We start from the raw sequence: 27,884 nt of genomic DNA, 5'->3' as shown, positions 1-27,884 counted from the left end.
TCATTTAAATTTCCTGAATACACTATATTCAATTCAATGAATTGTTCACTGGTCATCCCTTTCTCTCCACCTGCAAAGAGTAACCTGTCTATTTGCAAAGTACTGATACAAGACGTTGCCACCATACGGCAAATATATAAGAACACAATTCCAGCAGCTTTTTATATAATATTTCCAACTAATGCAAAAAATATGATGGCATTCCATAGTAACATGTTTCCACGAAAGATTCCCTTGACACCACCCAAATGGCAAGAGGAAAGACATCCTTTCAGATGTGAAAAAATATAAGCAACCAGTCCCTAATGGATGCCCAGAAACAGATTATTAGGAAAAACCAAACGAACGCTGCATCACTTTCTTAAGGCTAGCTACACAATGACCAGCCCCACTGACATCATTTATCTTTGTCTACATGACAACAGTTATATGCAATGTGACCGATCAATCCCAGGAACCACAAATAAAGACCATATAACCAGATTAGTGCTCTGGCGTTCAAAAGAATCTTTTTGGATGTATGGTTTGACTTACAGCATCTCCCTATGTAGGTTGCCAGAATCCAATTCTGGCATCCATCAGTCCAGACTCCACCACTCATGACAAGCTCTGGCAGGGCATGGGGATTTACAGACACGACAGCAGCAATGCAAGAGCATTCAAACTCTTGGGCTTTTCAGCTCCATCCGCTGGAGGGACTCAATGGCAACTGTGGTATCTCTGGTGACCATGACTACAGACATCCTGCAACATTGGATAACCAGAGTCATCTAGTTAACAGCATTACGAAGCAGCACATAAATACAAGATGATACCACTGATGACAGTGCAAGCAAACTTTCATCGGAAGTCAAGATCAAACAAGGTGTATTATTGATCATTTAAATGGAAGTTAAGACGGTTTCCGGCCATCATTGTTTCAAGATGATAGTGCAAGCAAGCCTTTTAGATGAGGATAACAGATGTACAAGCAGTACCTAATGGTCCAGATTGCCTGAAACAGTAAAAGTATTATATTATAGGGTATACATGCTAGGCGCACAAGTTCTGGAATCTGGATACACAATAGTCATACAAGATACGCATAATAGATGTGTTTAGAGATAACAGGAGGGAATAGAGTTTAAAATAGCATTAATAAGAAAACAGTAACTAAATGAACAATAGATTCAAGTACTAAAAGGCAGATAGAAAACACATTTTACCTATGACAGAGTATTAGATAGATGATGCAAGAAGAATCCATTAAAGGCCCTAGATTATTGCATTCAGTCAACATACAGACAGTGGCAGAGCCACGACTTCAATCAATGGAGGAGAAGGGACCAATACTAAAAATTCAAACATTAAAATTTTGAAAAAAAAATTAATGGATTCTCTAATATATACTTAATAAAAGAACCACAATAATAAATAAAATCTCAGTTCCTTTAATACTGAAAGATCATATACCATGAATACAAGATTACATATGTAATTAAACAAAATCAACATTAGATATTTCAAAATAATAAAAGATCACAAAAACAGGCATTACTTAATTAAATTAGGTATGAAATTTTGAAAATAGAAGATAATAATGAACAGGAAAATGTAATGTAAAGTTGAATATAAAATTGAAACCCTTGTACCAAGTTAACCGATCTACTAATTCAACAATGCTATGCAAGTTAGTTAAAGGAAATCTAAGCACCTAAAACATGCCATTTATCAAATCTGCATCAAACACTTGTGCGCATGCATGTGTACACAAACATTTAGAAAGGACAGGATCATTAAGGTTCCAACTAGGACCAGTGATCCAAATAATCTGCAAAGATCATGCTTATGCAATGTAAGTCTTGCATTATACCAACATAGTAGTACGATATGACACTATAACTTTAACCACAACCATAGCTATAACTATCTAGCCCTTTCCCCAACTATTTGCAATCGGCTTTATGGATCCTCATTTGCCAAGTATGATGTGACACTCTAATAGCATAATATTGCACTATATCACTATAGAATATCATTCAATAAAATGTTGTAATAGTATAGTTTATCATATGCAATATAATAACACATGGTATTGTGTGGTACAATATAGCATAGCATACCACAGTAGCGTAATAGCAATGTGCCACATGATACATAATATTACCTTAGACTTTTTTTGAGGGTTCCCAAACAGGAAGACTTTTTTTTCCTTTCATTTTTTATTTTCAATAATCCACTTGTTCAGTTGCTGTCATTATATTTCATCTGGAAAATGAAAGCATTCTCCTTTGGGTTTTTACCCAAAAAAGGAAGAATAATCTCTATTTACTGGTAACAATATTACATCATTTACTGTATACCATATATAGTGTAATGTATGACATAATATCATGGTTTGTAGGCCATAATACAATATGTGATTTAAAAATGTATTGTTATATAAATTCATTTATTGTAATATAAATGTTATACATACCAATATAGTATGATATAGTATATTTTAATACTATTATAGTATGTTATAAATATACACTGGATGGTGTATGCAACTATCCAGTAAAGGTTATGTAATACCCGATTACATATTCACTATATATACTGGAACATTAGAATACTAAAAAATTATCTGATATTACAATATATATACATATATAGATAATGGTAAAACATTATAGAAGTAACTATACTAAACTCTTAACAATGTTATACAATGAACTGTTGCATATTATATACTGCAGAACATATACTGATCTTATTATATTTCATCATAGTAGCATCATTGTGCTTGTTATAGTACTATGTACTATATCATTATACCATATATAGTATGATAACATCCTGGGTCCTGATGTTGTCTTAATCAATTTTCTTTTCTTTACTGTCACTAAGGTCCCATTTAACTTTTTTGAGCTCACTGATTACCAGTGTGACCAGAGGGTAAGCCGCCAACTCAAGCAAAACTTCTTCAGCTTATTCTGTTTGGTCATTTTTATTATTGTCATTCATAAGAATTTTATAGGAAGTCCACTTAAATTGAAATCTATTTATGGGGTAGTCAAGCCAAGTTTTGTAAGTAATCAATTAAGCTGCTGGTTTTGTTGCCGAGAGGGAACTAAGAGAGCAAAAGAAGTTAAGGGTTTAGATATGAAACTGTCTTGGAAGATGAGAGTGGACGTCATAGCTGAGCATAGCTGACTGGATTGCAAATATAGAATTCCGGTCCACCTAATTAGTTGTTACCAAGGGAGCACTTTGTCAAGCTATGCATTACTAAGAGGATCTGAATGGAAATTATATGCTAAATGTTTGATTGAATACCTTAAGTTCCGCCTTTAGACATGTGAGCTTGAACTACTACGGGGGATATTATAAGCTTGTTGACCCAGTGTCAGGCTGAGATTGCAACTTTATATTCTAAAAACTCAATCTTTAAGAAAACTTACCAAAATGGGGTTGGTACAATTGACAACTCTGTTTGGACAGATGAAACTATTTTTGATCTCTTGCAATTGGTTTAAGCTGAAACCAAGAAGGATAATATATGTAACTTTGTATTGTTTAGTTTTCTGACAAGTAGCTTTGTGGCTCAAGAAAAAAAAAGAAAAAAAAAAGTGTAAAAAAAGGTGCAAAGGAAACAGGAAAGGCTGTTTCTTCTAGATAATCAAATCAATATTCTTAATTAAATTTTCTCCAGAATTCCATTTTCAACCATTGATTCAGTCAAACTAGTGATTCTTGCTTGTTGTACTTGCTGACTGTTGTCCTGTTCATTCTTTTCCCTCCTCCCTAATTGTCTTTTCATTCATGACTGTAAGGTTATCAAGAAAATAATTCCGCCAAAAGACAGCACATCTCTTATGGAATCTACTGTCAGTGTCATTTTCTAAAAGGATCATAGTTTCAATTTGATTACATGGCAGTAGAACTGCCTGATTGCCCAAACATATGAAGTACAAGTTGTTTAGTGTTTGAAAATGATTCCTCACCAAATAAATTTCATCCTCGTGCTAACTTTGCATTTATTATGTCTTACAAGAAAAGAAGGATGGTAAAGGAATTTTCTGAAACAAGAATAGTTTGTGTTATATGATTTTCATAAGTCAATAAGCCAATGAAGCATAAACCTATATCTTCAGGCACAAATTATATGAAAGAATCAAACCAACCTCTAGACTGCAAAGATGAATGCTTGCAAGGCAAGAAAAGCATGCCGCTCAAGTAGCAGTACTGCTGTTCTTGATCCTGCAATCTAAAGGATATCTGATAGACAGAAATTGATCTGCAATCAGGTCATATGGACATCAAGAAAACATAGGTAACAGTTCAAATGAAGAGTATACCTTGAGATGTCATCATTCAGATACTCCTTAACCTGCTGTTTGGTCTGAACAATTGCCCTGCATGAACTGTGGTGAATGCCCTGCCATGAATTGTGGTTGAGCTGGAACTGGTGCCACTATTCCTAAAAAGTTCAGCTAAATCATAATTGTTTTCAAAAAGAAAATGCGATGAAAAATGCCAGCCCAATATGCATCATTATTAATTTTGTTGTCTCTTCCTTGTTTAAAATGAAAAGAGCTGGGTCATTTTTAATCAAAAATAAAAATAATGGTCAAAATATATGGAGCACTGGGCTAGCTTTAGTTAAATATAAGCAAATATCATGCAGCAGCACTACAAGAAAGCATAAAATATATACAGCTCAAGATAACTAAATACCAGGACCAGCCTGGACAAATACAAGTTCACCCACTGATACCATAAAGGAATATAAAGCTCTGTAAATTACAAAAGGAGTGCAAGATCCCATCATTTAAGGTGCCCTTTGTAAGTCCTTGGTCACCAATATTTCCTGTTAAGGGTTACCTTCTGTGTTATGGCAAGCTTTTTTAATCCTTGCCCACAACTCCACAAGTACATATAGGTCTTCCGTTCCTCTTTTTAGACTCTTCAATAAGAATTGAGAAACATTCCTTGCCAAGAGCTTGCTATTTTCAAATTATTGTTACAAACACGCATCGCAATTAGCTCTATTTTGTTCTCGATTGGTTCAACTCCTACACCTCATTACATACTGACTCCTTAGTAACATCAATAACACTGGTCCCCACAGCAGATAAAATAACCTAAGACATTGACTTTAGGTTGATAGCCAACCACAAAAAGAAACTCAAGCTAATAATTTAAATATTAAATCATGAAATAACTGAGCATTGAATAACAAAATTAGGCACTTGAATCCCACGATTCAAGCATCAGTCTAGAACCACAAATTAATGTCTTGGGTTCACGCATTTAAAACTTAGTGCACAAATGTTACGCTCTATAGATTTTATGATTTATTGGCTGAGAGGGTTCCATACATGCATCATTTATGATTGAAGGGAAATTTTTATACAACAGTATGGCCACCAATACTGCATGGACCTAAACTATTTATTGTAGTAGGTAAGAATGTTAAGGTCAAAGCAATATGAGACTTACATACAAAATATATAAAGATGCTGTATATATGATGGAGACACAGCTCTTAAGACTGGGTCTGGCTCTTTGGAGTCCATCTTGCCTGAGTTTCACCCATTGTCTCTATGATTTAGAGTGAAATGAAGAAGGGAGACGATAGAAGAGGAAACATCAAGATTAAGATTCAAGCTGACTTTTCTGAGCTGCCTTTGAGTTTGCTGGACAGCGTAGACGCAGATTTCGCGACTGGACTAAAAAAAAAAAAAAAATGTCAAATAGGTATGTCCTAAATCAAATGATCCACTTGGCTACATCTGCCACTATTCCCACGCACTGGTTTCAGTCTCTATCTACGATCAGATCCTTTCTGAACCCTCCCCATGAAGCCTTTGATTAGACCTTTGCCAACACCACTTCGATAGAAAGGAACTGTGAAAGTAGATCTGGAATTGCACTAAAAATAATTAAAGTAATGGAGAATTGATTGAAGACACCATGAGCATATCCAATGAAGAGCAGGTGAAGCAAATGGTAATCTACAGTGCTTGCTCTTGGTGAAATTGTCAAAAGCAGGGGGGAGAGGGAGGAAGGAGAGAGAGATTCTCTTCATGGAAGTAAGGATTCAGTCTGATCTGCATAAACCAAGGATTTAGCTTTTGATAGTCGCATAATCATAGGCCAAATCCCGCTGGTAATTACTTAATGATCATCATCTCTGCTTTTACACCCATACCTTCTCTCTTTTGTACACTTCAGATGCAATTTTAAATGTGCATACATGAATGTACATATTCATGTTATCAAGACAGCTGGTACCTTTGCTCCTTTACACTCTTAAGTCTTAACATTGGTTATATAGATTACCAGCTGCAAAAGTGAACCAAATCTAGAATTCCCGTTCTGAAAACTTACCTGCAGGATATGGTGCCTGAATTGCAGGTAAAGGTGCGGTTGTTCCTCCATTGACATTTGGCCCACTGATTTGCAATAGATGGTGACTGGGCATAGTGTAGCCCTGAACTGCTGTATAACCATGTCCACCAGAAACAGGTTGGCCAAGTTGCCCATATTGGCCAACTGCTGTGTTTACTGCTCCAGGAACACCATATACTTGAAAATATTGATGTCCTGTGTATGGATTATAAACATTCTGCAAAAATAATAAGATTGCAATCAAGTTAAACAGAGTAGAAGACAAACTTGCAAACTTTATATTCCACAAGAATAACAAGCCGACAACTTGAAATTAGCATTCTCAACCTGTGGATAGATGTACTCAGGTGCATATGTTGTATACCTGCATGAGGAACCAGTAATTCCTTTTGAGAAATTTTTTAGCAGTAGTATTCCTATTGACATCAACACATGAATTTTCAGAATACGTATGCAGTCCAACCATGTATAAAGAATAGACTTCTTGAAAAGAGAAGGACACTAATAAATAACTTAATTAATCTATTTTCTATTAAATTATCATTATATGCATGAGAGTGAAGTTTCACTATGCCTCCAATAAATTAATTGTCAGAACTTGCTTCAGTCCATGGTCATCATTTTTTATCTAACCTTAAACTTGACACCCAGCCTGTCACTGACTCATGTAAAGTTTAACAGTCTAGGCTTTCTACTTACACAAGCTTCAAAACTTATTTCAGATGTCAAGCTCATCCACTACCAACGCGTTAGAATGTAAGTTCATAGGACTCTATCATCTGTTGATATTCGGTTATCTGGATTTTGTAGTTTTTGGTAACAACATTCTAAATTTAGCATGTTATCACAATAACCATACCATCAAGCCTTCACCCCAAATAGCTCGGAAAGATAAGCTTATGGAGGAAGCATGCTAAGGTTTGTGGATGATAAGCTGAATTGAATGTTCAAATCCAAATATAAATATATAAGAAGAATTTATATTTTGAACATAATCTTTAAGCAAAGCAAGATTCCATAGGTCAACTTACGCATATGGTGGATATGAAATAGCTTGTTGGTAGTTGTATGGAAATGCTTGGTGATAAGCAGAACTTCCTATGTAAGGCCCCCGGGGAACTGGAACTCCTCCAAAGTAAGGGCCCGATGGCCTTAGGTGTGCTACATATGAGAAGTCAGAACAGAAGAAACAAAAATCATATCACAAGATCACAGAAAAGGAGACTCATGAAAAGCGAAGGACACATATAACATGAATCTGATCTAATTTTTTTACACATCCTTCAGTTGCCACGGCAAAAGCTGATGAAATGCTAATAAATCTTAGTTTTTGTGAGTAAAACAGGTGAAAATTATATTCCACAACTACAAGAATTTTTAATTAAGCACTATTTTGTGGAGAAGATATTGTTCCATATTTTGGAGGAATAAATCTCACAATAATATTTTTCTTTTCTTTTCACTAACATTTCTTTCCCAACTACCAAAAGATAAAACTTTCCCCTCTTTTAGAATTGGAATGCTATACAGAGCACCAGATCTTTACTATGCCATTCAAAAATAAATTATTAACGATGCCATCTATAGATTAAATTTTGTTTAATCTCGACATTCTTTTTTTAAAAAAAAAAATAAAATGCTTATTTTCTACATAAAGACTTCATGATACTCTGAATTTTACAGCATAGGAAGTCATTGGTTATCTTCTATCAAGAAAGGCTTGGATGTGAATCAGTATGTTCTTCAGAATTGTTTGTCTTGTATAGATTTATCAAAGGTGAAGAGTATTGATATCTTTAATTGAATAACAAAATCATCACTTTTTGTGCCTTCTCTACTTTGTCCCCATCCTTTTCTCCTTCTCTTCGGCTTCAGGATTTGCCTCAAGTTATGAACACAATCACCTATGAAGCATGGATGCTATTCCTCATACAGATTTTTCTGAGAAAAAATAACTTTAGTTTTCACATTTTAACAGATTTTAGAAATATGAGATAAATTTCAAATGTTAACCACCACCAAAAAAAATTCTTACACTGATAGGGTATTAGAGCAGCAACATGAGAGGCTTCAATGGTAGGACAAGTCATGACAATGCATGAATGATTGTTGCAACCAGATGGATGGAAACTAGATTAGATGGCGCAACAATATCATGGAATTTGTAGTATTGATGAGTAAAGAGTCCTCTGTGAAAAAATTGTTCAGAGATGATAGAGAACCATCCAATATCTTTGTGGTCAAAGATCAGATGAATGACTAGATGTCTGTTCGAGTGTGTTTGGATGGAGAAAAGTGAGGGGTAATCCTCCTTTTCCCAACCCTGAATTAAAAAAAAAGTGTGTGTTGTTTTGGGTTGGGGGTGGAGAATCCTGCAAAATACCAAAATGGGATGGAGAAATAGGACCTTATACTGCATGGGAGTATAAGTGAGCTCACAAGACATAACTCTACTCCACCATTTTAGTGGAATAGACTTGTACCATGGAAGAGGGGAAGCTTATGGCCTCCTACTTAATCTTTTGCCCTTATCAAATCCCTAAACACTCAAAAAAAAAAAAAAAGGAAGGGTAATTTGGTCTTCGTGATAAAATTCAAACTATCATGAAATCTAACATGCATTAAATGTCCCTTATTCCCTACACTTATCCATCTAGCCAAATGCCAAAAAAGTTTTATTCCACAGAATAGGTCTATGCCTACAACAACAAAAGGGTACCCCTTCCAAAATATATTCTGCAACCAGAAAGCTACCTTATAGTTTAAGTGAGATGTCTAGAAGACGAAGATTTAATAGTCAAACAACCACAAGTGGATCAGCATGGGATCCCATCATTGATTCAAAGCCAAAGATTCTCAGCAACCATAAATCATTTGACATTGACACTGACGTCTTAGCCGATCAATACCTTGATTCGATGGACCGGATCTGAAAGCGTCGGAAATCAAGCTGATTGCACTTGATCCTGTCGATTTTGATCCTGCTATGCTAGAACAGGCATAATGTTGGATTTTCTACAGGTGCTGGTACATGTGGATTTCAAAATTTTTCTAAATCCAAAACGCAGTAGAAAAATCAAATTAAATACTTTTAATCTAAGCATGCATTCATCATATAAAAGCACCTATGGATCTAGTTCATATGCCGAAATTAACATAAACTGATTTTAAGATGAATAAAGAAAAGCCTGTAACCAATTCACATACTTGAATCGCTTTCTCTTTTGCCTCAAACTCGTAACTGGGGTTGAATCCCATTCAATCCTTGGATTTGAGGTTGATCAGATTCTGAATCAGCAGCATAAGCGTCCTGCCTCTATGGATATCTACAGGACCGACCTCAATTATTTTCTCTTAATCCTGCTTGCTTGAACTGAAAGCCTGAATAGGCTTGAACCAAGCCTGAATAGGGATCAACCCTTGAACCCTTTTGATCTTTCTTTCTTGATTTTTGAAGAAATCAAGAATCTTTCTTGATCCCCCAACTAATCAAGAAGAACAACAAACAAGAAGTGGTTATAACTAACTCCCAACAAACTTGAGAGGAAAAAGATGAAATCAGCAACAACTTGGCGCAAACCCTTGACACCAAGAAATGGATGCCGCCCACTTCTCTTCTAGCTTCAAGAGGGACTCCTAGAGAGAGAGGACGTGGGCTAGAGAAAGAAAGAGGAGAGGCGTTGGGCACAATAAGGGTGGTGGCAAGGATGAGGAGATGAGTGATATAATAAGAGGTAGGACTAGGATCCTTTAAATAGACAACATAGGGGTGTCCTAGTCAAATTAGGATCCCTCCTCCTAATCATATTAGAAGTCCTAGCCATAAACCACTGAGACCAAATAAATGGGGCGCCACCCATTATTGACCTACGCCCACACCTAGTGCTAGGCATCCCATCATATGAGACCCAATTAAAAGCTCTCAAATCAGCCTATATGATTTCATAAATTCACTTTAAAAGTTCTTGATCAAATCAAGATGAATAAAATCAAGAAACTCTTTCTTGATTTAATCCAAACTATAAATTAAACATCCAACCATTGGAAGCCATTGAATCAAATTCAATTAGGTTCAAATCAAGTGTAGGAATTGGCTAATACTTATCATATAAGCAAACCAACTACAAAAAAAATTGAGTTCACCCAGATGCTAACAAGTTTAACATGAACCCAATAGGATTTCTCTAAATCCATACTAATTGGTGCTTTACAAGCCCAATTTAAACCAATCCAGATCTTTTCCTTTATGTGTGACCTTATAGGTTCAATTCTGTCCGATAGTGAGACATACCATCATCTCTATCATAGGTATCACTGAAACTCTTTCAGTGGATCGGAACAATTTACTTTAACTCGATAAGGATCATTGATCCAAAATAATTCTATTGAGCTCTCACAATCCACTAGTGATATTTAGTAATATATAGTGACAATCCAGCAGAACTGAAATAGAACCTATAGATGTAGTTAATGTATGATACAGTCCCTCTATCGTGAGTCCCGACTAAATGACAGATCATGGATAAATCATCAAACCTCATCATCAGTCATATGATAGATCCGATCAGCTCAAATCTAATAGTGATTCCAAATGAAAACTCTTTCAGTAATTACACTGCTATGACCATAGACTTGAGGACAACTTCTCAAATCTCATAGGACTACTCCTCTCCATCAAAGTTAGTAGATACCATTTAGATGCACACCTTGCTCGCACAGCTCAATCAACTGAAATCAACTGAAGCCAACATCCATCACAAAAACTAATGATTGAGTCAATGCTTATGTGCAGTTAAACTACAGCAGTCTTACTGTGAGCAATTATGACATCGCAGGTCAAAAGACCAGTTACACAACTACAGCATTGAGATGATCACTGACGATTGGATAAAAATCCATATGATCTCTCGTATGGTCACGTTCAGTACTAATTGTTTACTAACAACTATTCGCACTTTCACTTAATGTCTCTACATCATAAACTAGAGACTCATCTACCTCGAAGGAAGTGAATCATGCGCTGTTTATTTGGATCGATCACTGTCCTCATGACCATCCTATGATCGGAAGTAATTTAGAAATCGATTATACATGCCTCTAATTCTCAACAGTTGAGAATATGTATCATAACATCAATTCCAAAGACGATTCAAGGACACAACACTTGAATGAAAAAAAAATTTATCCTTTATTGATTAAGTCAATAATTTAAAGTACAAATTTGTGTTATAGAATGAACAATGTGTCAGCCAACAATTGACTTCTAAGACATATATCTAACAATCTTCCACTTGGACTAAAACCAGTTGGCCATTAATCTAAGCCCTATCTTCTCAAGATGAGCTTCCATTTTGGGTTGGGTCAACCACTTTGTCAGTGGATCTGTCATGTTATCCATGAAATCTATTTTTCGTACCTCGACATATTGCTTCTCGAGATAGTCAAGTATGATACGAAACCGCCATTCAATGTAGTTTGACTTTTGATGAGATCGAGGCTCCTTAACAAGTGCTATGGCTCCATTGTTGTCGCAGTACAGTGGCATGGCATTCGATGTCATTGCCCAAGTTTCGCGATAAATTTTTTGAATCAAAAACCTTCTTTTGCAGCATTTGACACGGCGACATACTCAGCCTCTATGGTCGAATCTGCGATGATGCTCTATTTGAAACACTTCCAGCTGACTGCACTACCATTGCAAACGAACACATATCCCGATATAGATTTTCTTTCGTCAGGATCTGACATGAAGTCCGAATCTGTATAACCCTCAATTCAAAATTTAGATGTTCTTCCAAAGATCAAAAACAAATTCTTAGTCATTCGTAAGTACTTAAGAATGTTCTTCACAGCTATCCAATACTCCTTGTCTGGATTCGACTGATTCCTGCTTGTGAAACTCACAGTAAGGACAATATCAGATCAAGTACATAGCATGATGTACATGAGACTCCCTATCGTTGAAGTATAAGGGATCCTACTCATGCGCTCGACCTCCTCAGAAGTGGTAGGACACATCATCTTAGAGAGTCGAATACCATACCTAAGGGGTAGCAAATTTTTTTTGGAGTTTTTCATGCTGAACCGCTTCAGCACTTTCTCTATGTACAGCTTTTGTGACAAACCAAGCATCCTTCTAGATCTATCTCTATAGACCTTTATCCCAGGAATATAGGACGCTTCTCCTAAATCTTTCATGAAGAATTCCTTGAACAACCAAGCTTTGATCGAGGTCAACATGAGAATATCATTTTCAATGAGGAGGATATCATCCATGTACAGTACGAGGAAGACAAGCGCGCTCCCACTGATTCTTTTATAAACATAAGATTTTTCTTCATTTTTGATGAAACCAAATAATTTGATCGCATCATCGAAATGAAGATTCCAACTCTGAGAAGTCTGCTTTAATCCATAGATGGACTTTTGCAACTTGCAAACTCGATGATCACTATCACCGAATGTGAAACTCAAAGGCTCCTCCATATAGATATCTTCCTCAAGATATCTATTCAGAAAAATAATTTTCACATCCATCTATCAGATTTCATAATTATAGTAAGTTGCAACAGCAAGTAATGTGCGGATGGATTTCAGCATCGCTACAAGTAAAAAAGTATCATGATAGTCAATGCCTTCACGCTGACTATAATCCTTCGCCACCAGCCTTGCTTTATAGATCTCTACCTTACCATCGGTACCTATTTTTCTTTTGTAGATCCATTTACACCGAATGAAAATAATTTTCTCAGGTGGATCTACTAAGATCCATACCTGATCGAGTACATTGAATCAATTTCTGACTTCATTACATCTAATCATTTTTCAGAATCGATATCAGACATTGCCTCGTCAAAAGTACTAGGATCATCACCATGACCTCTATCTCCCACAAGGAATGCTTCCTCTATATCCTCTTTCAGCATACCCATGTATTTTTCAGGAAGATGGGAGATTCTATCTGATCTACGAGGTGAAGGTAGAACATTAACTACTGGCTCATCATGGATAGGTTTCTGAGGACCTATAGCTCGCTGCACTTCAGAAACATTCTCGTCGAGCTCAACTAATCTTCCACTACCATCATCTTGGACAAACTATTTTTTTAGAAACGTGGCATTGTAACTCATAATCACATTGTGATCATATGAAAAGTAAAAGTAGTACCTCATAGATTCTTCGAGACATCCTATAAACTGAGCTACAATACATCTATCCTTTAACTTGTCAGTTTTCTATCTTTTGACATAGGCTGGACATCTCCAAGTCTTAAGGTAACTCAGACTCGGCTTCTTACCATGCTATATCTCATATAATGTGGTAGGAATGGATTTAGAAAAAATCCTATTTAAAATATGCATCGCGGTAAAGCGTGTTCCCAAAAAAATATGGATAAATCAATGAAGCTAATCATGGATTGGACCATATCTAATAGGATCCTATTTCTCTTTTCGGATATTCTATTGAGTTGAGGTGTGTCTAAAAAAATCCATTGAGAGACTATGCTGTTCTTCTTAAGATATTTTAGAAATTTAGCACTTAGGTATTCCTCTTCTCGCTCAAATTGAAGGATTTTGATGAATTTACCTATTTACTTCTCGACCTCATGCCTGAATTTTTTGAACCTTTCAAAAACTCCAGACTTGTGTTTCATAAAAAACATATATCCGTACCATGACAGATCATCAATAAAGTAATAAAGTAGCTATAACTATCCTTGGTCTGCACATCAAATGGGCCACATACGTCGGTGTGTGTCAGGGCTAGTAACTCAGTGGCCCTTATCCTTTGTCCCACAAAGGATAACCTAATCATTTTTTCTCGAAAGCATGATTCACAGGCCGGAATTAACTCAGATTTAATCAAGTCTAGGATCCTATCCTTTTCCAATCTGTTTATCCTATTCTCTCCTATATGGCCAAGCCTATGGTGCCACAAGTACTTATGGTTAAACTCATTTCTGAGTCTCTTTTGGCCTACGACACTCACTACTTGCTCATTTAGATTCACATAAGCATCAACAAGCAAGTGATAAAGATTGTCAATCAAAAGACCAGATGCAACCAATTTATTTTATAAATAAATAGAATAATAATCTTTATTAAATTGAAAAATAAATCCATCATGTGTTAGTATAAAAATCGAAATTAAATTTTGACTAGCTACAGAAACAAAATAACAGACTTTTAAATCTAATCTAAAATCTGATAGTAATCGAAGAGGATAGGTTCCAACGACTTCTGCAACAACTTTTGCTCCATTGTCGATCCGAAGGATCATGCCACTTTGCCTCAACCTCCTACTTTCTATTAGACCCTGCATTGAAGTACATATATGAGCACTAGAACCAGAGTCCAATATTCAACTAGAAGTAGAAGAAATCGTGAGGCTAGATTCTATTATGAGCATACCTTCAGAAGATTGTTCACCCTTTTTCATCTTCAGGTTCTCTAAGTAAAAAGGACAGTTTCTCCTCCAATAGTCGTCGGAGTTGCAATGAAAATATTTTTTCTTCTCCACAGCTTTCTTCGGAGTGTCCTTCTTAGGTTTGCTCTTTTTCTTCTGCTTCTTCACAGGCTTATTTTTTTTCTCTCGAGACTTTCTCTTGGAAGGTGCCTTCTCAACAGCAAGAATAGAACTCTCTGAACTTTTCAACGTACCCTCCTCAATGACCAACATATTAACCAATTCGAGTAAGTTGCAGTCCAATTTGTTCATATGATAATTTACGATAAACTATCCAAACGAACTAGTCAGGGATTGAAGGATCAAATCCACCTTTTTAACTCCCTCTACATAGTAAACCCGAGCTTCTCAAGGTTCTTGATCATTGTCATACAATGATCGTGGACTGACTGCCCCTCGCGCATCTTCATATTGAACAAAGGCTTGGACAATTCGAAACGCGCGGTCTGACTCTATTCACGGTACAACTCTTGCAGATGAGTGATCATAGCACGGACAGTGGGCATATGTTTATACTGGCTCTGCAACTAGTTTGATATGAAAGCCAATATATAGCACTTTATCTTAAGGTCATCAAACGTTTACTTATCCAGAGTAGCTTTTTGCTCTACTGTAGGATGGGCTGATAAGGCTGGGACATCCTGATCGAGTACATACCTAATCTTCTTGGATGTCAAAACGATCTTGAGATTTCTGAGCCAGTCCTTAAAATTTATGCCAGTCAAACGGTTGGTTTCAAAGATGCGGGCTAGTGGGTTAGAGGCCGACATTGTTTATCTACGAGAGTAGGGATTCTAATTAGATATTTGTACTTAAATTCATATTTGCTCTAGAAATTTTTAGATGTAAATAGACTCCCATTATTTTTTTGGATTCTGACACTCCTCGGATGGAAAGCGAAAATTCGACGCAACCAATGCAAGATTTCTAGTGGATCCTGCGGTCCCACCGATGCCATGCACCTTACCTAACAGTTATTGGTGACATGCATACCGATGCGTAGGCAACTCTTTGCCTAGATGCTTCTCTAAGTACATTGCAGCGACTTGATCTCTAAGTCATGTGAGCTCAGATAACATATATTGTCCCATTTCTTAGTTAAGCCAGACCCACCATTCACAAACAAGTATGAAGCCGTCATTGAGTCTCTCGGATAATACATATTGGGTCCAACCCCATCTTTATCCTGAAGCAACTCTTTACTAGTAGAGTAGTTGTGTGTTCCCAATGCAACTGAACCACTGTAACCAACCAAGAACAGTCAACATCAGTATCACACCCGCACTTCTACAATGGTGGAAAACCATAAGACTTAATATTGATTAGGGAGGTTTAGGTCAGATCTCATTTAATCAGTTATCACATGATCGATCTAACTGATATGGGCTAAATTAAAGCGCCTTAGCAACTAATGAACCCAATTATTCAATTGGTCAGATAAGCGAGTTCGATGGAAGGGTACACTATTAACTCGCCATAGGCAAAATTGTCTAGATGAGTAGTCTCCCAATTAAAAATCACCGATCAAGACTTGCCTTAGATACCAAATGATTTATTGGTTTCAGCTAGTCAGCTTAAGTGAATCGGGTTTGAGCCATAAAACTGAATTAGGTCCTTAGGTTGACTTGATTCTACATATGGAGTTTGATCGACTTTAATCTACAACACTTGTAGAATCATTAGCTCAATTGATATAACCAAAATCAACACTTGACTTGATTTAATCAATAGCTGCATCGATTTCGATCGAATATGATTTAATCATAACCTAAGATACAATCCAATTACATAACCTAATACAAAACTATCCATACCCAATGATTCATGCATACACTAATTTTAGATTATAAAAATAATTTTCAGATCTAAATTCATTGCATAAAAAGTAAGTTTTTTGTTCTCGAAATACTTTCAGAACATGCATGCAATCATATATCATAAATATAAAAAATTTAAATTTTTCAAAAATCAATTTCAGATCTAAACATATCATCATATATTGACATCTAACAATATGTAGTGATAACCCAGCAAAACCGTAATAGAACCTTTAGGTGTAGTTAATATATGATACAGTTCTTCTATCGTGAGTCCCGACTACATGGCAGATCATGGATAAATTATCAAACCTTATCATCGGTCATATGATAGATCCGATCAGCTCAAATCCAATAGTGATTCCAAATAAAAATTTTTTTCTATTAATCACACAGCTATGGCCATAGACTTATGGACTCAACTTCTTAAATCTCATAGGACTACTCTCTATCAAGATTGATTGATCCCATCTAGATGCATACCTTGCTCGCACAGCTCAATCAACTGAAGACAACATCCACTACAAAAATTCATGATTGAGTTAATGCTTATGTGTAGTTAAACTACAGCAGTCTTACTGTGAGCAACTGTGAGATCGCAGGTTAAAGAACCAATCACACAACTACAGTATCGAGATGGTCACTGACGATTGGATAGAAATCCATGTGATCTCTCGTATGGTCATGCTCAGTACTAGTTGTTCTCTAACAACTATCCGTACTTCTGTTCAGTGTCTCTACACCGTAGACTAGAGACTCATCTACTCCGAAAGAAACGAACCGTGTGTCGGTCTATCTGGATTGATCACCGTCTCCATGACTATCCTATGATCGGGAGTAATTTAGGAATCGACTATACATGCCTCTAATTCTCAACAGTTGAGAATATATATCATAACATCAATTCCAAGAATGATTCAAAGACACATAACACTTGAATGGAAAAAAAAACTTGCCCTTTATTGATTAAGTCAATAGTTTAAAGTACAAATTTGTGTCATAGAATGAACAATGTGTCAGCCACCAATTGACTTCTAAGATATACATCTAACACAACTCTCTCATCCAATATCAAAATCGCTATTATGATCCCAATTTGAAAAGTTCTTTTTGTGCTCTATGAGCCCGAGTACTTTGCCGTTACAGCCACTTTTAGGGCCAGATTCTATTGTTTGATAGATCAATGGAAGCTCAAAAGAATCCTAGACGAATTGAAAGTCTTAATCATTATCTTACTCTTTTTCCTATTTTGTTTCAGATTCTTTTTGCTATTAGGTTAGGACCTTTTCCCTATAACTACGGCTCCTTTAGCCAACATTGTAATCAGTCTATTTTCTTTGATATTAAATTAAAACTTCAGAAGAGAGTTTTTTTTTTTCTTTTGCTTTTTTTTTATTTCATGCATCTTCTATCTCTTTTCTATCAAAATGTGGCCTTTGGGCTGCGTTAGATACCTTCAATCATAATCCTGAAGTTTTGATGGACCACCATTCTACCACACAAACAATCGGTATAGTTTAATGGATTGAACATGGAGAATCTTGGTATCAGTTTACACTATTAGATCATGTCTATGCAATGGTGAAGAAAGCATGCAAAATAAATTGAATTATTGGTCCCAATCTCCTTCCCATCCGTCCTTCTTCCTCATTGTTCTCACTTGCAGATCACAGATACAACCTAGGTCATGGATACGATCACCTAGCATATTTTTCCCTAAAAAATTTGAAGGCTAAAACATAACTAAAACATAAAGACTTGTTTTAAACCTAACAAAATTAAGATTAGATAAGTTCAACTGTTCAAGTATATATAAATTACCTAGAACAGTAAGTTTATGTTTTGTTGTTTTAGTCTCTTTGGGAAGCATAATGAAGTTTGAGAAGATATGATGAATACTCCAGGTTTTCCTTTTTACAACCATGTGCTTTGGGTAAATGAGTCTTGACCTTCAGGCTTTTCCCTTGTCATGGATGCCATCAATGAATTTCTCTCTGTTTTCCACTAAGATTTTAATCCAAATCAGATCCACATTATTGCAGACCATTTTCTGAGGATATCGTTCAGTTCACACAATTTTGGTGTCAAACCAACAAGATTCATCTATTGAAGTATCTTTTCTGATTTTTCTTTGACATTATTATAGATGCCACTGCAATTAGACCCAACAACATAATAGATCCAACCATGTTGATACACAGATTTACCAACAAGGAGATATTTATGAGTTGATGAGTTTTTTTGGCCCTCTTGAAATAAGATCTGTGTCAAACATCAATAAGGCTTTTGTAGTATGGATTAGAACTAGCGTACACTATCTTTACAGCTTAAAAGAAATAGCATCATCACAGAAGATCATCAGGCTAACAATTCAAGCATATATTGTCGCATGGTTGACAACTTGTTTATTGAACAACCACTTGTCAAAGAATCAACTAGCAAAGAAAGCCCAACAGTTGACAATTTACAAGGAGTGTCTTCAAGACAGTTGAAGAGGTGGGGAACAAGATCATGTACAAATTGTTTAATGATCCATTAATCGTTAACAAGACGGATTTAAAGGTGTCCTTAATAGGAAGGCTTGGCAAATGAGAATTGATAAAGACAACCCCAAATTTTTTGGACAAGGTAGTATGGTTCGGGTTATTGTTATTGTTATAATTGATAAAGCCAACCCCATATTTTTGTGGGTACACAACCATGTGAGGCATTAATGTTAATTTCTTCCATGAGATACCAAAAACCCAATGATAGAGCATGAGGGCAGAGTCCAAGGCATGACAAGTAGCAGTTTCGATAACTATAATAATGGCCATTATAATAGCTTAGGAGGCTCACCTTATGTTATACACTTAAATACTGATGTTTGAAAACAGCCATTATCCTGCAAGAAAGACCATTATAAAGAGGAATATGGCCATGATCTGACAATTTCACTGTTTGTCTGATCAAAATAAAATGTTCAATCAAATATCCATATCAATTGATAACATGTATTTTACTTATTTTATTATGCGAGCAGTGATAACTATCTGGAGTGAGTGAATTTAGATTAAATTTAAGTGGAGCTTAATATAGGCATTTTTAGATTCTTGTTGAGTTTATTTGATATTGTATTTTAATTAATTTAAATAAAAAATCATGATAAATGGAGTTTAATATAAGTTCCAAGACTTCCTTGTTTTTCATGTTTTAGATCTAGAAATACAAGCTTAAGGATATTTCCTCCGATTGCAAATTTGATCAACATAGTTCTCTTTACAATTTATATTTCCTCTAGGAAAAATCACGCACACATGCATGTAATATATGTATGTAAGTGAATGTATTAAAACGAGATAGTTATGAATCCTAAAAGTATTCTACATATTCCATTTATCGGTTCTTGTTCGCAGAATACTATGGACTCCACTCATGGCCACTAGTCTCCGCAATGGGTTCCTACTTCCCTAATCTTTCTCACAAGGATGGCCGCTTATTAAACCTACTCAAAATAACATGTAATTCTTCCTTTCTTTTAAACCATGGTGATTCCCTGCCTCCAAACCCCTCTTTGTAGTTCCATGACTCAAGCTTAGTGTTGGGTCAGGCCGCAGGCTTAGAATCAGGTTGGGGATCAAGCCAAGCCAAGCGTTAATCTGAACTCAGCCTAAAATTTAATTGGGCCTTCATTCTAGAACCAAGTTCAACTTGAACATTCTTAGACTGGACCAAAGCCCAACTTGATGCCGGCCTGGCCTGATGGGCCTCAAGCAGGCCGAAGCCCACCTCCAGCCCTATCCATAACACATGCCCCCTCCCCCCCAACCCCCCGCAAAAAATAAAGTTCTCTCCGATATAATTAAGGCACAATTTCCCTAGTGCAATTAGTTCCAACCTTCAATTTCTTCATGACACCTGTCTCTCTAGGGATTCACCACAATTCTCGGTAGCCTAGTTGTCTATTTCTCTAGATCTATCTTTGATATGGAAATCTCACACGAAAAGGTAACACATCTAATGTGTAGCTCTCCCATTGCTCAAATATGAAATCTACCCATCATTTTTTCATGTGAGACTTCCATGATATAAATAGCTCTAAGAAAGAAATCACACCTTAGTTTGCAAAGAACCATTTGGCAAATCTCATGAGCGTGCCAATGAGAGCGAGAAAGAGAAACAGAGAGAGGGAGACCAACATCATAGTTTGACATAAGCCTTGTACCTTGTTAAATTCCTATCTGAATACAGTCTCTTTCGATAACTACTAAGATAAATTCATGTTCCAACAAGGCTGATACCTCCTTACAAGTTACGGCGAATCTCATTAAACCATCTGTAATGGAAATAACATCCATAACTAACCAAATCAAGCACAAGTGATTAATCAGAATCTCCTTTTGCTTCAAAGATATAATATCTTGTGAAATTCCTATCTGGATACAATTTCTTTCAATAACTTAATATTAACAATGTTATGTTTTCTAATAAAGAATTTATTAACATTATTGATATCTTGAGATTATCTTCGGAAATGTAAATTCAACTAGAGCTCCCATTAAAAGTGAATGGCTAATACATAATTATGACTATACAACTACTTAAAATTCAATTGATCACAAGCACTAAATTTATATATATTGCCATTCTAAATAAGTTCACAATATAATTATGTTTTTAATATGAAAATCCCAATACTGGTATTCAGATAGAAAATGTATAAACAAAACAATTTCCACTCTTTAACCCCCAAGTGAGATATACATGTCCATGTACTAGCACGTATGTGTATCTATGCTTGCAAATACAAGAATCAATTCAAACTTGAGAACTTGATATGCCTCATATATCCTAATAACCTTCCCTCTTTTAATATCTTGATTTGATTCATATTATTTATACAATAGTATGGAGGGAACAAAAACAATGATACAAGGAAAAAATTTTCTGATCAAATCTTTAGGTTACTATTTTTTTATATGCCAAAATATTTAAAGAGATATTTTATCTACCAAATTTTGGATGAAAATATGTCTTTTATGTTTATTAGGTTCACTGTTAAAAGATAAAAATAATATATAAATAATGTACAACCTATGTCATATTCTTGCATTCAGATATCTAGATCCAACTCTAGTATTTGGGTTCCTAATTAAGTCATCATCTAAAAGGAAAATTTATAAATTTCACTTCACAATATCTCCCTATAAGTCTTCTTAGTTCTGTGCGCGCCCCCCACCCTCCCTTTCTTTCTCATTTTCCATCTTTCTATCTAAATATAAAACATGTTCCTTATTGAGATTTGGAAACATCTATTGTCTGATATCAAACAGATCCAACTATTTCAAATGGTTTGTCCACAGTACATCCTTCATCTATGATAATGTTCCCATGTCTTCGCTATTCAACTTTGTATCCATAGAGTAGAGATGGTTTATAATTTTCATGTAACATAACAGACATAACAAACACAAATTGATTAGCATAATGGACATTGCATCTTCAACACCCTATGCCTCCTAATGTAGTTATATTTCATGTAGCATAACTATTCTTTTGGTTCAACTAATATTTAACACTTCAATAGGCTTCAATGTTTCCATTCAACTTCCATGTTCCCATGTGTTTGATTTACATATGAACTAGTCGCTATCCAATTAACAGAATCTCTCAAATAAGTTAATTATGTACTAGTTCATAATGATGCCATAATGATGCCCTGCCCTCTGGTTGCTAGGGTTAGGACTCTGGCACTTTCCATTGCCCAATGAATTGTAAAGAGGCTATGATGTTTCTGGTCCTAAAAAGCAGCATCTGTGGATAGAGTGTGTCGGAGGCTGGAAGGGACCACACAGTGCAACACAGCTGTATTGGATTCGTGTAAATCTATAAATCTGAAGCTGCAGTGTGCTGGCATTAAGCATTCCCACAACAATTAGTGGGAAATAACAGAGAGCAACTTCATCGCATTTTTTTTTTCAGTATCAAATACAAGGTTTTCGTACTAAAATATAACTTAGCCTAAGCAGAAGAATGCAAGTGCAGCATTGCCGCTTACAGGGAAGCAAACACAATGAAGCTTAAAAAAAATCCAGATCAACACTTAAATATGCTTCAGCAGTGGACAAGCCCAAATTTATTATTTGTTTGTTAGCTCGAATTTGCAGAATCTATCATGGTATGCAGAACAAGAAAAAAAGGTTCTTACAAAATTAACCCTTAAGTCGATGACTCAACTGAACACCCGATCACATTAAAGGCAAAGAGATCACAAACTTGATGACAATTACCATATCCCGACAAAGTTCCAAGAATTAAATGAGAAAAGACTGAGAAAACTTTGCGATCATATTCTTGTCATTGCTGATAGAATGTGATGAACAAGAGGTGGCAATTAAAACATCTTGATATGGCTATATCAGTAATAACACCCACAATCCAACAACAATGTGGAAAGACCTACCATAAGGTGGAGCCGGCCGAGGTCGCCCTAGCGAAGCCAAATTACAATTCGCCCGTCTCCCGTCTATGACAGGGCTCGGGTCCACACACGCCCTTCTTGCAGATTCTGGATCACGGAAAGTCACCTAAACCCTCCACATAAATCATCACCCCAAGGAAGATTCAACCATCTCACAAAGTCGTAAAAATCAAATCTTTTTATCACTTTATGAGTCAAGACGTCAACTTTTTAAGAAAAAGCATCGAGCAACAAAAAAACAAGAAACATGAAGAAAAGAAACACTCACGAAACCGTAGCCCTTCGACCTCCCCGTGTTCTTGTCGGAGATGACGACGGCCTCGAGGATCTCGCCGAACTGCTCGAAGTGGCGGCGCAGCGTCTCGCTCTGCGTCTCCCATGCCAAGCCCCCGACGAAGACCTTCGTGAAGGTGGTGTCGCCGAAGGGAGAATTCAAGAAGTGGAGCCCGGAGCTGGAGCCCGATCCCGACCCTGGCGGCGGGCCGGGGTGATGGGCCATGGAATACAACCCAGAAAAGACCTTGATTCAAGAACTAAGAAGGATGTTCTCGCAAGAAGAATGGATCGAGCAAAGATTGGGAATAAAGGTGGAGGGGAATCAGCTGATATCGTAATAAGCCAATTAAACCCTAGGACGAATCTCTTTGTCATAAAAGGAAAGGAGTTTTGTCCTAAAATGGAACTTTATCGAGGTGGAAGGAGGGATAAGGGATGTTGTTGTCAGAGGCGGAAAGGGTTTTCGTATTGATTGAGAAGCTCTCAAATGGAATATGTTGAGAAGGCCTCAGGAGAGAGAAAGAGAGAGAGAGCTGACGTCCACCGACGGAAGAAACGGTGAGGGTAGGGGAGGAAAACGAATAATAAGGATTATGGAGAGGCAAGGGGGGAGTGGGCCCTCCTCTTTGGCTTTAATTATTAGTTGTGGATTGCCACCTCTGTTTTCTTTTCTTGATTTTATTTTTTTTCTTCTATAAACCTAATATAATTTAGTTTTTATGTTTGCTCCCTTCTCAATGTTCTCGTTCGGAATTCGGGTCTAATAAAATTGTATCTGTCTTATTCTTTTTAAAATATATTGATAATTGTGGGTAAGCTAATACCCATCCTGTCCCGGCGGCAATCGTGGGAACCTCGATGAGGCTGCCCACAAATTTACGTTAACCAACCTTTATCGACTGCTTTGTTGCATGGTTGACTTGGAGGTCCGAGGTAGCTGCACAATCAAAGTCCGAAGAGAACATTTTTCGGTTGCTCTAACTTGATGGTAGAATTATTTATGCGAGGATAAGCGGTTGGACTGGTTTGGTTGATAGAAAAACGAGGGAAAGCATGGTAAATGAAAAAATATAAAAAAGATTCAAATTTCATTGGAGATTTCAAAAAAAATATAGAAAAGTAGCTTTTCAAGTAATTTTTCATATTTCATCAAAAAAAAAATTTCATACAAGATATAAGAATGCCACTTTTCCATGGGTTAAAAATTATGATAATTTTATTTTTCAAAAATACTCTTAAGCAATCATACTAAAATGGATCATATTAGAATGAATCAAACTTAGTTTTTTTTAAATAGTTTGGAGTACGTGCAGTTACCTTGTATATGCTTCAGACTCAACATACTCTACTGCCAAAGATTATTCTAAAAATAATTATCATGATGCTATGAGAAAGAATGGTTATGAAGGCACTGGCAATGTTTCATATTCTAATTTAAGTATTTATAATTTGCAAACCAAGTTAGACAGTGAAGCTCCAATAAAGACATCTGTATCTCAATATTCTCCTTCTGTTGATACTATTAATGCTGGTGCTCAAGATATTGTAAGTAAAAATATTATATTTAATTTTAAAAATATAATAAATATTTTATATAATTTTTTTAAACAAGCAGACACTCAACAAAATATAAGTCACACTGCAAAGTAAGTTTTTCTTGTTATTTTTTTATGATTAATTAAACATGCAAAAATTATTTTTCTAGTGATCATGTACTCAGGTATCAACATTCTAAGAAATATATTCTAATGAGGTAAAAAAAAATTTTCACGAACTAAGCGGTTAATGACAGTCAACAGAATATCATATTGACTTAGAAATTTAGAATCACATTACATTCAATGAAAGTTTGCAATTTTCCATAGCTAGTGAAGCCAACATGGTAAGCTAGATATGGTTAGCTCAGTTCTTTTTCCTTTCAAAAGAGTCGACCTTGATACTTGTAAGCAAACAAAAAGCAGCATTTATACAGCATGTACATCTACCTACATAAAACTCTAATTACAAACAAAATGAACTTTGCATAATTTTTCTAGTTAACATAGTTATATTCCAAAGTCCATTTCCACAATACTTGGGAGCTTTGTTTAGGGGAAAAAAGAAAAGAAAAGCATGATTAAATAAGGTCTAATTTGTTTTTGTGTGGTGGAACTAGGGGGATTGAGTCAGACCGGCTCATAAGCGATCTAACCCAACCTATTTTCTTATTCAGATTATAATGTTAGACCCAGACTCAATCTAATAGAAGATCCTATTAAATCCACAACTAAAATTTTTGATCCATCAGATCATTCAAGTCATTTTGAGTCGATGTATAACATTGTCCTAATCCACAAAATTTGGATATGAGTAGAGTCTGAGTTATACATATAGAGCTCTAAAGTGAAAGATTTAAATTTGGATAAAAGAAAATCCTAGCTTTACCATAAGATTTAAATATCTCTTTAGAAGCATGATATAATATATTTAGCATAATAACTTTTTCAATAAGGCTTAAAAAATAATCTTAAAGAGTTTCAGAAGTTGAGCATTCCCTATAAATTATATGAATCATTATATTTAAAGATATCTAATAGATTATAACATAGCATAGATAGAATGCCAAGTCAATCATAGTATCAATCTACAATCTAGAAGTCAAATGTTACATCTGTTAGAACATCGCTTGAGATATATACTGGATATAGTCTAAGAAGGCTAACAATTTAAGTTATCTACTTTATAGAAAATTAAATAAATTAACTTACGAAATATCACTAAACCAAAAATTGAAATGCAATCGGAACCGTGTGCAGCACTTTCCTAAAGCATATTTCCGTCCTTCATGTAGAAAATTCGAAAACACCATTCCAAGATATCTGCGAGTACGATTGTGGAGAAGATTGATGAAAAATCTTTCACCCATAAAAAGAAGAAGAACACCTAGGAAGAAGGAAAAGCTTGGGGACTGTTTGATGGTATACCAAGTTAGGTCCCAAGAGGGCTTTTTATAGTCACCAAATTCTGAACGTTGGGCAGTCTAATGTTTCAAAATTAAATAGTCTAAAATTAAGATCTCAATGTTTAAAACATTCAAATGATTAAAAGCCCAAACATTCAAATGAGTAAAAGCCCAACATTCAAAAAAATTAAAGCAAAAGTTTAAAATATTAAAGCCCAACATTTAAAACAATAATTAAAAGTTGAAAAATAAAATTAAAATAAAGATTTTGGATGAAAGACTCTTTCATCTACAAAGAGAAGAAGAACACCTAGCAAGAAAGAAAAGCTTGGTGGACTATTTGATGGTATATCACGTTAGGTCCCCAGGGGGCTTTAATTTTATGACCACCAAATTCTGAATGTTGGGCCAGTCCAATGTTCAGAGATTAAATAGCCTAAAATTAAGATCCCAATGTTTCAAACATTCAAATGATTAAAAACCCAAACATTCAAATGAGCAAAAGCCCAACATTCAAAAATTAAAGCAAACATTTAAAATATTAAAGCCCAACATTTAAAACAATAATTAAAAGTTGAAAAATAAAATTAAAATAAAGATTTTGGATTGGTAGGGTGGTAAATCTGTATCCGCACTTGTACTCATGCCCCGCCTCGATTCGGTTCGCATGCTTATATTAAAGATTTTTCTTCAAACCTCCTTAAACACTTCTAATGACTTAGCCAAATTTTTTCTCATATAAAGAGCTTAAGAAATCTTCCAACTCCTGATGTGTCACTAAAAAAAAAAATCTCAAACAAGATTCAAAACAAATTTGAAGGGAAATACTTTTAAAACATTTTGAGTTTTCAATTTTGAATTTTCCACCAACAACGTCTGACAATATAACTAAGCTATTTAGTTTGCAACAACATCTTCTTATATATCATGTGAATAAAATCAAATCAAGAAGCTTGGATTTGTGAGATGATGACATTGTTTATTTCAAACTAGTTAATTGATGATAGATGCCACTATTATATGGCATTAATCTCTAATCGGAACTTAAGAAGAGTAGATTGTAGACGAATGACAATCTTAACACCAATCCCTCCCTCATCTTAGGTAGATGGGTATATCGGATTTGGGTCGGGTCGGGTACTAGATTAGAAGACCCAAATTAGACCTATATAATAACCAGGTTGGGTTGGGTCAGGTGAGAACTCAATAAACCCAAATTCAATTTAAAATGTGGAATGTTTTGTAATCCAACATGATTTCATGTCCTTAAATATGGTCCAAATCGGATCTAAGAGAATTAGGTCAGGTTGGGTCGGGCCAACTTGACCCATTTGCGGCCTTAAAGGAAACTCCCTTGGATGCCAACCTAGTCTAAAAAACTAATTTGTACATAATTGGATAAAATTGGGCTTTTTACCTTAAATGTATAGATCAGCCCTTTTGGTTCGTTAAGCCTAATATTTTATTTTTTTTCTCGTTTCTAATCAATTCTACATCCCTTCATGCTTGGCGTTTAAATTTGTCTTAGCTCTAGTATAATGCATAA

General features: G+C 35.6%; 1 protein-coding gene across 6 annotated transcripts; it reads right to left on the bottom strand.

Moving 5' to 3' along the window:
- Positions 1-135: 135 nt before the first annotated feature.
- LOC105039430 (uncharacterized) lies at positions 136-23,965 on the bottom strand. Of its 6 annotated transcripts, XR_830909.4 has the most exons (9): positions 23,390-23,962; positions 23,104-23,227; positions 7,410-7,539; positions 6,706-6,742; positions 6,358-6,595; positions 4,323-4,444; positions 4,149-4,242; positions 978-994; positions 136-744 (listed from the first exon to the last, which is right to left on the bottom strand). XR_830909.4 is itself a non-coding variant. In XM_073246233.1 (7 exons), exons 1-6 carry the CDS (start codon positions 23,618-23,620, stop codon positions 4,350-4,352), a joined length of 813 nt encoding a protein of 270 aa, XP_073102334.1. In that variant the 5' UTR covers positions 23,621-23,965; the 3' UTR covers positions 136-744; positions 4,323-4,349. The 6 variants fall into 6 exon arrangements, 2 of the variants coding, with proteins under 2 accessions (XP_073102334.1, XP_010913866.1); XR_012135554.1 differs by lacking the exon at positions 978-994 and having other exon boundaries at positions 4,323-4,402; positions 23,390-23,965; XR_012135556.1 differs by lacking the exon at positions 978-994 and having other exon boundaries at positions 23,104-23,208; positions 23,390-23,964.
- Between the last annotated feature and the right edge of the window lie 3,919 nt (positions 23,966-27,884).

The sequence above is a fragment of the Elaeis guineensis genome, chromosome 1 (genome assembly GCF_000442705.2).
Source record: "Elaeis guineensis isolate ETL-2024a chromosome 1, EG11, whole genome shotgun sequence".
Taxonomy (NCBI): domain Eukaryota; kingdom Viridiplantae; phylum Streptophyta; class Magnoliopsida; order Arecales; family Arecaceae; genus Elaeis; species Elaeis guineensis.
This window is presented reverse-complemented; position numbering and strand designations above follow the sequence as displayed.